General features: G+C 34.0%; 1 protein-coding gene across 1 annotated transcript in view; it reads left to right on the top strand.

Annotated features, from left to right (window-relative positions):
• Positions 1 to 2,207: 2,207 nt before the first annotated feature.
• LOC137656796 (RING finger protein 44-like) overlaps positions 2,208 to 12,693 on the top strand; it is an 84,718-nt gene continuing 74,232 nt past the window's right edge. Inside the window, 2 exon segments of the mRNA XM_068391093.1 lie at positions 2,208 to 2,306; positions 5,785 to 6,449. Of these exon segments, the coding sequence (XP_068247194.1) occupies positions 6,357 to 6,449 (93 nt within the window). The 5' untranslated portion in view covers positions 2,208 to 2,306; positions 5,785 to 6,356.

Raw genomic sequence — 12,693 nt, 5'->3', positions numbered from 1 at the left:
TTTGAGTGTCCTCCTAGAAGAGCTGCTTACCATAGCTAAAGCGTCTCTTCTTTAGACCTACTAAAGAAGTAAAAGACTTATTGGAAAGGATTGTGGTGTCCAGAAAATTCTGCTATGTGCGTAAGAAGTTCGACAAAGTGCTAGTGAGCCTAAGGAAGAATGAATGATATATATTACATTATGATGTCCCCAGTGCCAGTTTACACAACCTTATTTCCAACACACACACACACACACACACACACATATATATATATATATATATATATATATATATATATATATATATATATATATATATATATATATCAGCTGATATTAGTTCAATGCAGGACTAAGACCCCAGGGTTGTGGTGGCCGATGTGGTAACGTCCCTGTCTGGTGAACGATAGACTGGAGTTCGAGTCCTGCTCAAACTCGCTGTAACCTCACCATCCTTGTGAGCTAAGGATTGGGAGTTTGAGGGAGGCTATAGGCCTATCTGCTGAGCCATTAGCAGCCATTGCCTGACCCTCCTTAGTCCTAGCTTGGGTGGAGAGGGTCCTTGGGTGCTGATCATATGTATATGGTTAGTCTCAAGGGCATTGTCCTGCTTGATAGGGAAATGTCAATGTCCCTTGCCTTTGCCATTCATGAGTGGCCTTTAAACGTGTCTTTTAATTTGGGTCTGTTTGTGGTCTTTCTATGCCAGTCCAGAGTCATATCTTTATTGACTCTGTGCAGGTCTACACACAACAACCAACAAATGCAACCGTTTCTAGTCCTATGCAGGACAAAGGCTTCAGACATGTCCCTATTCATGTCTTGGATTTGGCCATTTTATCACCACGCTGACCATTATAGATTGGTGAAGGTGGCAGACTTTAGTATGATCTCTCACAGCAAACCAACCTAGTATGGGCGGTCCTGAATAGTACAAGTTTGCTGATCATGGGAGTACACAACCCCTTTCACCACGTTAAGGTATCCCCACTTAGAAAGGATATATATATATATATATATATATATATATATATATATATATATATATATATATGTGTGTGTGTGTGTGTGTGTGTGTGTGTATAAATAGATAGTACCATATTATGATACATTTTAAATTCGTGAGACTAACGTTACAAAACCCGCGTGTGAGTTTACATGTGAAAATTTATCTGCCAATTTTATAATTTTTATAATTTATAAAAAAAAAAAAAACGTCCATGATGACGTCATACGTACGCTACTGAAAGCAGAAGTCCAAGGCAGAGTCACCAATAAACCAAATGTGCTTTCTCTCCCATGCAGAGGGAATCCCCTATTGCTCATAATACCGTTTTCTTCCTTACATCCACCTTGAATATAATCCATATTTCTCGTTTTTCCTTTTCAATATTACTACCATTTCATGAAATATTTATTTATTATATATGTATGGGGTAATCTATAAAAGAAAATTAATAATAAATTTATTCATGAAGATTATTAATACATTTTAAGATTTTGGCGCGGTTTGTCAGCGAACTGGCTGCTTGACAGATTCAAAGTTGCCATTTATGCGCTTTTCGCGCTAGATTGACGCGTTTCTGGAGAATTTAGCGCATATTTTCTATCTAGCAAGGTTGTGCTATTGACTATTTGACACGTATTAGACAAATCTAGCACGGAATATTGTGCTTTTTCCGGCTGATACTATGCAGGATAATTTGGTTTCCTTCCAGTCTACTTCCAAACTTGACTATATTAAAACTATTTCAACTTTGCCATTGTTATTAGAGTTCTTTTTGCTTGAAGGTACACTCGGATACACTGTTCTATTTTATTTCTCTTCCTGTTGTTATTTTGATTTTTTTAAGGTTTATATATGAAGATCTAATTTAACGTTGTTAATGTTTTTAAAATATTTTATTTTAGTTGTTCATTACTTCTCTTGTAGTTTACTTATTTCCTTTCCTCACTGAGCTATTTTTCCCTGTTGGACCCCTTGGGCTTTTTAGCATATTGCTTTTCCATCTAGGGCTGTAACTCAGCTTCTAATAATAATAATAATTATGATAATAATTTTAATAATAATAGTAATAATAATAATAATAATAATAAGAATAGTAACGTACGGATTTAGCTATTTTCTGGCGCAATTTGGAAACTCTTTGTAGCGCGTATTCAAAATAAGAAATGGCAACCCTGGAAAGGATTGTCAGTTTGGTGTTGGCCAATAGTTCAGGTGGTTGGTTTCGTTCCCAGTCCGGTTATAGTCCAGATACCACGCGACCCTGGGCTCTCTATTTAAAAGGGAAAAGGACCTTATTTATTCTAACAGGGAAATAGTAAGTAAAATTTATTTTGTTCTTGATGATTTTGTAATTTTATTTTCTAAAAAAGTGTGTATTTTTTTACAGAAGTTTTTGTAAGTTTAACTTAGAGCTCGTATCGTTGTTATATTAGTGTCTGGTGTAGTGTGTGTATATATATATATATATATATATATATATATATATATATATATATATATATATATATATATATATATATATGTGTGTGTGTGTGTATATCTATGTATATATATGAGTGTATATATATATATATATATATATATATATATATATATAGATATATATATAGATATATATATATATATATATATATATATATATATATATATACATATATATATGTATATATGTATATACACATATAATATATATATATATATATATATATATATATATATATATATATATATATTCCTTTCTGAGTATGTATACCTTAACGTGGTGAAAAGAGTTTGCTTATAGCCATGATCAACAATGCTGTACTAGTCAGGGGCCACCCATACTAGGTTGCTTTGCTGTGAGTGATTAGGCCAAAGTCTCCCACCATCACCAATCGGAAGTTAGGCAAGGGGGATATGTTTTAGCAGTGTTTATTGTGAAGTTTTGGGTAGTGCCATAGCCTATGTACCATGGTCTTCCTCTGTCATGGGTTAGAGTTCTCCTGCATGAGGGTACACTCGGGCACGCTATTCAGCCCTGTTTTCGAACTAGGGTTGTAGCTTAGCAAGTGATAATATTAATAATAGGTCTTGAAAAATAATTTATCAAAGTATCGTAAGAAATGTAATTACAAAACATAGGCCTAGCATAAGTACTTATCAAGTGATGTTACTTTACCATAACACGAGATTTAATTAAAGGAGTGTCAGAAAAGTTTGAGATAGTGTTGGAAGGCCACAGCAATGGAGGCACTTTCAAAGGAGTTTAAAGGTCGCTCATGAATGGCAGAGGTCAGGGACAGTGACATTGCTCTAGCAAGCAGGACAATGCAAGAAATGGGTTGTCTAGTCATACTCTGGTGAAAGGGGATACCCCAAGGAGTACATTCGGTAACCACAATTTCCCAGCGGGTTGTACTTAGGATAGCGGGGGGGGGGGTGTTGAAATTTGTGTGCATATCTAAATATTTAGCCGTCATTTGTGACGGGTCGCGTACTCTAGTTATAACAGAAACAAGGGTTGGGTGTTAATTTTTAACAAAGACAACCCTTCATGAAACAAATTATTGAAAACTGCTGGATGATAGAAGCCCAGAGGCTCCAACAAGGAAAATAGACCAGTGAGGAAAGGAAATAAGGAAAAACTACAAGAACTCTAAGAACAATAATATTAAAATAAATCTCATATATAAACTATAAAAAAGTTGATAATAACAAGAGTGATTTAGTGATTTCTGAATACGTAATGGAAGGGAAGATCGAGTGTAGTGATGTGACCTGATATAAGTGCAAGTTTCAAGAAAGAATTTAGTACTGTACCACGTAACCAGTTATGTATTTTGAAACTGATTTCCTGTCAGCTAACATACAGTAGTATTTAGTTAAGTACTATTGTATAAATCAGCTGACATACAGTAGTAACTCTCAATAAGTACTACTGTATAATAGAACAGTAGTCTCATTACAGCTTTACCAAGCTTCCTTAAAGCCTAGACCTAGGGTAGTAAATGTAGGTCAAGTTATTTGAGAATTTTACGTAATACAATAGCTTTTTGCACATGTTTGTATTCAAGATGTATCTTCTATTGCAGTAAAGTTATTTAATCTGGACTAACACATCCCGCCTTGATTAACCATTTGGTCTTAACAGTTAAGACACGAAAACTTTGGTAACTAGACTATTATACGGTAGAGGGTAGTCCTTGTCCAAAACCCCTCTATTCTAATCATTTTCGTCTTTGTTCGAGGATAAGAAAATGTAATAGGGAGAGGGAGAGGAGATAAACGAGAGAGAGAGAGAGAGAGAGAGAGAGAGAGAGAGAGAGAGAGAGAGAGAGAGAGAGAGAGAGAGAGGGTGGGTGGGGGGAAAACTAAATTGATTATTTCAGTCCTAAGCCCCCCCCCTCCTCTCAGGGGAAAAAGGGGTGGAAATGAGAGACGTGATTACTCTCTCTCTCTCTCTCTCTCTCTCTCTCTCTCTCTCTCTCTCTCTCTCTCTCTCTCTCTCCATTATTGCATAATGAAATACCAAACTACATCTGAATCACAAATTCTTTTAGTTTTTCAGAATTTGTATCCCTTATTATAAAAATATAATTAAATTTAAAAAATTTACAGTATTTTTCGTGATTATTCTTTGCATTAGTTTATTTCTTACGGGAATTATAGAATGATATAGCCCATAGGGGTCTTGTCTGCAGTCCACCTCACGCTGTGCACCGTAGGTAATAAGGGTGTTTACGCTATTTTTTTTTAGTTCATACTTTTTGCTGTCCAACCTCTACCAAATTTGACTTCATATTGTAACTTCAAAGGAAAATATTGTTATACAAACACAAATATTGTAAAGTAAAAAGGATAGAAATTTTTGTTTAGTCTGTACTTATATGTAGTCATAATATATATATATATATATATATATATATATATATATATATATATATATATATATATATATGTATGTAATATATACACGTGATATAGTATATATATATATATATATATATATATATATATATATATATATATATATATATATATATATACACGTGATATAGTATATATATATATATATATATATATATATATATATATATACACGTGATATAGTATATATATATATATATATATATATATATATATATATATAGATATATATATATATATATATATATATATATATATATATATGCCTAGAATTATATTCCTATAATGTTAGCCTTTATAAAACAGAATATTATAGCAGTGTACTTAGAATATTTTTTTTATGATTATTATAATTTACAAAATGGTTATCCAAATACTACCAGTTTTCGTTAGACGAAAGATCTTGGCTGGATAGCTCCGAGTCCACAGGTCCATGCTAGGCTTCCTATATCGTTTATCACTGTACCACACTTTGGATTGGACATTGTATTGTTCTGTGCTTAATAATACATTAAATTTATATTTTAATATATATATATATATATATATATATATATATATATATATATATATATATATATATATATATATATATAGTACCTCATTGTTAATATTGTTTTTGTGCAATTTATAAATACTGAAATAAAGATCTTTGGACATTTTTGGTACAGAGGTAGGCAATTACTATAGTACTTAGTCCGGTATGTATCATGTACATATTTTTCCATCATAAGTTTAACAAAACACATTAAACCATCTAAAATTATATTTACATGAGTGATCAGAATGTTTTCTTTACTTTGAATTAATAATTGTGCAAGCATTATTACCCAATAGGCCTATATTTTTCAAGTCGCCAAGGTCTAACTTTTTTTTCTCCTTTCCAGGTCCGTTCACTACCTCATCTTACAACCAAAGAAATTTCCATTTCTGGAAAAGCAAACTGGAATACTTTTACTGAATTGGAGATTGAAAATCGTGACCAAATTCGTTATATGCGTTGATTGTAAATCACTCAAAGATTTGATATTTAAAATCTAGTTATGGAATTCAGTAAAAAGTGATTGATAGTCAGTGATCATATTTAGGGAAAATAAACGCCATATGTGCCTTATTTTATTATAAAAGACTTGCTTTGTACTAACTTAATGGGAAGTAAATTCTGAAATCGGATATCGTCTGGTTTTAGAAAAGTTATCTTATATTAATTTGAATTTACTGTGGCTACTCCTACAAAAGAAAAAAAAACTATAAAAAACTCAAATTTTACGATATTCTGTGGCGGGAAACATTAAATTAGGCCTAACCTAACATTACGTAATGTTTATAATATAAATTTGGAAGTGGAAAAACCTGGTAAATCAAAGAGAGAAGGAGAAAGATAGCAAACAGCATTACTCCTATCATTTCAAGCAACTGTCCCGGCACGGATTCCTCTTCCTCCGTCACTACAGGAACCATGCTCACTTCTCCATCCTTCCTGTGGACAGACGAGGGTCGGTCTAGCGGCCCCACTACCATGGACGTTGCCAGCTCCGTCACGTCCTCTCAGGTACGTTCTGAATATTTTGGTTTATTTAGATTTAAGTTAGGATAAGTGTTTAATCAGTGTGATCATTAAATCTGTATTTTCCTTTTTTGTCAGCGTTGCTGTTTTCGATTGTGCCTCTGACTTAAGTTTATAGAGGTTGAGTGAAATGGTTTAACATAGTTTTTAGTGGTCTTGCTGTAGCAAACTGTTATTCTAGCTTTGATTTTATAGATATAGTGCAAGTATGTCGACCTATTTCTATTTTTGCCAATTGTTATTGTGCTCGTGTGAAATATAGCCTATATATCAGCAGCTGCAGCCTGGAGCATGCCCTCTCTCTCTCTCTCTCTCTCTCTCTCTCTCTCTCTCTCTCTCTCTCTCTCTCTCTCTCTCTCACTAGATACTTATTGCTGTTAATAATGTAATGCAGTTATTATTGCACATGGCTGGAGTATATATACATACTAGTTATTTGTTACTGTGCTAAATTGAAATGGAGTTATTATTACACGTGGCTGTATTACGCAAAAATAAAAAAAAATATATTCACTTAGAAAAGAGCCTAGATTATTGAATGTCTAGAAAAGGCAGATGGTGGTTTACTAGTAAAGTGATATGGACATGAAATTGTCCATATTTATGTGTAACAACATAAGCTGTTGTAATCATTTACAGTTGACAATGTGTTTTTTTTTTTTGAAGTTAAATGATTTTTTTTTAAGTTAAATTATTTACAGTATGATTACCTTTAACAGCATTTTTCTATAAACATAACCCATCTAATTTAACAATTTACAAAATTGCTCATCTTGATTTTGATTTTTAGTTACTCAAAAACATTAATTTATATACTTTTTTATCTGTTTATAGTGATATTTGTGATGTGTACGTAGACATGCGTTGGCATTAAGTGTGCAGGTGCGCACATACCAACATTATAGAGAAGAAAGGTATGTCCTTTCGTAGGTAGTGATGTCAGTGCTTATATGGCAACCCTTTGGTGAGCATATGGTGCTACGGTGGTTTGCCCCTTCAGGAATCGGAACTATATAGGCATTAAATACTGAGGGTTTCAGGAAATTATATTTTAAATGCATTTTGTTTGTGTTGACCTCAGAATTGAATACTGTATTTGAGAGCTAGTTACTTGTTGGGGGAAGGGAAGCTCCTGTAGAGGTTGTGGTGATGGATAGAAACAGTTAGGCTGTAGAAAAGTAACCAAAACTTGGCCAGACTTAGGCGGTAGATTTGATGTCAGGCTGCCAGAAAACTTTCAATCAATCAATAAGCGGTAGATTGAACGGCAAATCTGATGGCTACTTGTATTATTATTATTATTATTATTATTATTATTATTATTATCTGCAGCTAAACTACAACCCTGGTTGGAAAAGCAGGATGCTATATATCCTTTGCTCGTTGGTATATTTAATTGATTAGCTCAGAATCCCGTTTTAGTGACTTGCTTGTATTGGAGTCCTAGCTAGTTTTATTAGGTTGAAACTCGTGATATTGTCGTTTCATAACTACTGGACGTCGATATTAGCGGGTGGAAGGGGGCGGGGGTGGCAGTTCGATTCAAAGTAGACAAACTCGATATATTTAGGAACTAGGGAACTTAGGGTTTATTAAATGTAGATATTAATCTCTGGCGCTATCGTTCAGTTAGTTCGTTATGCACGTTGCATAAGATTTTTCATAATTCTGACCATCCATTGCATTCAGATCATTCCCTGCCTGCAGTACCATCTTGATTCTACAACCTTTACAACGCCTCTAAATGGCGCAAATCTCTACCAGTTATTTCCTTATAGTCTCTACAATGTTTATAACGATTCCAGAATGCTCAAGTCACTGTCTCCAACTCCCATCCAGAGATTTTATACTTCTAGATGCGTTATAAACATTGTAGAGGTTGTCTGAGAAAAGAACTGCCAGATAGTTGAGCCCTCTGGAAGCAATGTAAACTATTTCGTAATACTAGGTAGGCAGTTAATTTCCTTATTAACTTTCCTTACTGAGCTATTTTCCCCGTTGGAGCCCTTGGGCTTATAGAATCCTGCTTTTATTATTGTTATTATTATAATTACTACTACTACTACTAGCTAAGCTACAACCCTAGTTGGAAAAGCAGGATGCTATAAGCCCAGGGGCTCCAAGGAAAATAGCTAGGTGATGAAAGGAAACAAGGAAAAATAAAATATTTTAAGAACAGTAACAACAACAAAATAAATGTTCCTATACAAACTCTAAAAACTTTAACAAAACAAGATGAAGAGAAATAAGATAGAATAGTGTGCCCCAGTGAACCCTTAAGCCAGGAACTCTAACAGAAGACATAGGAAGGCCATGATACAGAGGCTATGGCACTACCCAAGAACTAGGGTTGTAGCTTAGCTAGTAAGAATAGCATTGTAATGCAACTGGTATCTGTTATTCAGTTGAAGAACGAAATGATTCATTTTTAGCTTCCAGTACTACTCTAAAGTGTAGCAGTTGCACGCGATAGGATTAACGTGATCCTATCAAAGCGGTCTGTTCCCCCCAGATTTATAGTTGCCTAGGTGTGAACTCTGAAGGGAAAGGTCACGCTATAGATCTCTGTTCAAGGCTGTTTCATCCACAGGTTTTCACGCTAAATTGTTTTCGAAGACTTTTTTGTTTACTACAACTTTCAGCCTATGTTTTTATGTTGAATAGTCTGATAGAAGTCTCTTTTTTATAGCTTTATGTACGAAAGATCTATTTGAATGTTGATAGTGTTATTAAAGTATTTTTCTTATTGTTCATTACTTCTCTAGTAGTTTACGTATTTTCTTTCCTCACTAGATTATTTTTTTTCCTGTTAGAGCCTTTGGGCTTATAGCATACTTCATTTCCAAGTAGGGATGTAGCTTATCTACTACTACAACAACTACCACTAGTACTACTACTACCACTATAGTAATTTTTTTTAGTGAGGCAGATTTACTTCGACTCGAAGGGGTGCCCTTTTAGCTCGGAAAAGTTTCCTGCTCGCTGATTGGTTGGTCAAGATAATTCTTAACAATCAGATAGCAGGAAACTTTTCCGAGATAAAAGGACATCGCTGCGAGTCAGTGCAAATGCGCCTCATTAAAAAAAATTAAGTATACTACTACTACTACTACTACTACTAATAATAATGATAATAATAATACTAATAATAATAATAATAATAATAATAATAATAATAATTTGATCCTTATCATCTCCAAGACTAGAGAACTTAAGATTTAACTCTGTAAGATTTCGTGTTAGTATGTTTAACAAATTTAACCCAGAATTTTCTTTAACTGGGATGAATTTTAGAACCATGGGCCTATGCGTACGAGATATCTAAGGTATAGCTTAGCCAAAGTTAAACTGGTAACTTGGGGATTACAAGCCGCGTGAAATGAATTTTTGAACGTCCTCTGTGCTGTCATGATTAAATAACTATAGTTTTTTTTCTCGTATTAACCTTTAATAAATCTTCATTAACTATTATTGAGATAATTATCCAATTTTAAAACAGTCATTTCTATATTTTAATATTATGATACGAAATTTAACTGGCTAATAGTCTGATGTATATTGCAAGTTCCTTTGGTTGGTTGAGAGAGAGAGAGAGAGAGAGAGAGAGAGAGAGATTCTATATTTTAGTATTATGATACGAAATTATAACTTGCTCTAGAATAGTCTGATCTTCATTGCAAGTTCCCTTGGTTGAGAGAGAGAGAGAGAGAGAATCTATATTTTCGTATTATACGAAATTTAACTTGATCTAAAATAGTCTGATCTATTTTGCAAGTTCCTTGGGTTGGTAGAGAGAGAGAGAGAGAGAGAGAGAGAGAGAGAGAGAGAGAGAGATTCTATATTTTAGTATTGATACGAAATTATAACTTGCTCTAAAATAGTATATTTGATTTATATTGCAAGATCCTTTGGCTGAGAGAGAGAGAGAGAGAGAGAGAGAGAGAGAGAGAGAGAGAGAGAGAGAGAGAGATTCTTTATTTTTGTGTTATGATACGAAATTTAACTTGCTCTAAAATAGTCGGATGTATATTCCAAGTTCCTTGGGTTGAGAGAGAGAGAGAGAGTTTCTATATTTTTAGTATTGATTAAATTTAACTTGCTCTAAAATAGTCTGGTTTATATTGCAAGTTCCTTGGGTTAAAGAGAGAGAGAGAGAGAGAGAGAGAGAGAGAGAGAGAGAGAGAGAGAGAGAGAGAGAGAGAGAGAGAGGAATATTCCTATCAGACAATATATTGATGAAAGAAAAAAGTGGAGGATATATTTCCCTAGAAAGAAAAAAAACAAAAGAAGCTCAGGAAAAAAAAGGAAAAAAATAAAACGGAATTAAAGGAAGGTGAAACGACCCCTGGCAGACTTACGTAAGGGGCGAATTCAGGGCCGGTATAGCACAATTGAACCCCCTGGGGGAGAGGAGAGGGGGGGAAGTGGTTCTGGAGGCTTTTAAGTTGAGCGGGCAGGGGGTAAAATAAATAGGCCTATGGCTGAAAGCGAACCCTTGACGCAAGAGGTGTAGGAAGAATTGGTTCAACTATGCGATGGGAAAAAAAGGGCAAAAGAAAGCGGCAGTGAAAAGGGCCCTGTGAAAGGGTGGGAGAAAGAGAGGGGGGAGGGAGAGAATGAGGGAGGAGGAGGATGGAAAGGAGGAGAACGAGGGCAGGTGGTAGGTAAGGTTGCTGTGGCTAAGGGGAAATGGTGCGGAAAAACTCACACACAAGTGTACACAGAAGGTATACATGCACGCTTATGTATGTATGTGTGTGTGTTTGTATATATATATATATGTATATGTATATATATATATATATATATATATATATATATATATATATATATATATATATATGTATAGTGAATTTTCTTGGTTTCAGGGATTGAGCGTTTTGAAGGAATAAAATTATTTTTTTTCATTAATTATGCTTACACATTTATTAAGATTATCTTGATAGAAATTCCAACCGATACTTAATATTTATCTTAAGGGCATCTCTATGAAGAAATGATTCTATAATGGGAGTGCATTCATGTTAAACTATTTAAAAGTTTAAAGATCACTTATGAATGGCAGAGGCAAGGGACAGGTGACAATCCCTTAGCAGGACAATGCCCATAGAGACTGACCATATATACATCTGTTCAGCGCCCAAGTTAGGAACAGGGAGCGCCAGGCAATGGCTGCAGATGGCTCGTCAGGTAGACCTATAGGCTCTCCAAAACTTCCCATGAAATATTAACCAGACAAATGGTTATTATTATTATTATTATTATTATTATTAATTGCTAAGCTACAACCCTAGTTGGAAAAGCAAGATGCTATAAGCCCAGGGGCTCCAACAGAGAAAATAGCCCAGTGAGGTAAGGAAACAAGGAAAAATACGATGTTTTAAGAACAGTAACATTGAAATAAATATCTCCTATATAAACTGTAAAAAACTATGGTAAAACAAGAGGATCTGCTTTAATTTTGAGATCAGCTTATTTCTGTTATATTACTTTTATCAATTCTATTCCATAACTTTTAGTTGGCCTAACTAATGTCTGGAGAGATCGTGACGTCGAAGTTGGTAAGATTAAAATCTTACTGAATTTCAACTTATACCATCTATCCCTGTACTATTGTATCTTATTTCTCTTCTTATTTTTTTAAAGTTTTTATTTTTTATACAGGAGATATTTATTTTAATCTCGTTGCTCTTCTTAGAATATTTTATTTTTCTTTGTTTCCTTTCCTCATTGAGCTATTTTTTTTTTGTTGGAGCCCCTGGGCTTGTAGCATCCTGCTTTTCCAATTAGGGTTGTAGCTTAGCAAGTAATAATAATAATAAAGAGAAATAAGATAGTGAATAGTGTGCCCGAGTATAACCTCAAGCAAGAGAACTCTAACCCAAGACAGTGGAAGACCATGGTACAGAGGCTATGGCACTACCCAAGACTAGAGAACAATGGTTTGATTTTGGAGTGTCCTTTTCCTAGAAGAGATACTAAGTAAAACTTAATCCACCGAGAATAATGATATTGAAAAACCTTAATACGAAAAATGAGTAGCCAATTTCACATATTTAGATAGCGGATATTTTTCTGTCTATATATAAACTTATATCTTTCGTCTCTCTTGCCTTCAGTGACCTGAAAAAAATATTGATTTTAATATTGGTTTTGACCTTTTTCTTGTATTAATTATAGCCATCACGATACGGATTTCTTATCTTACAGTGGTATTTTTGATGAAATT

This window comes from Palaemon carinicauda, chromosome 17 (assembly GCF_036898095.1).
Source record: "Palaemon carinicauda isolate YSFRI2023 chromosome 17, ASM3689809v2, whole genome shotgun sequence".
Taxonomy (NCBI): Eukaryota; Metazoa; Arthropoda; class Malacostraca; order Decapoda; family Palaemonidae; genus Palaemon; species Palaemon carinicauda.
Note: the sequence above shows the minus strand (reverse complement) of the source record. Positions and strands in the feature narration are given on the sequence as shown.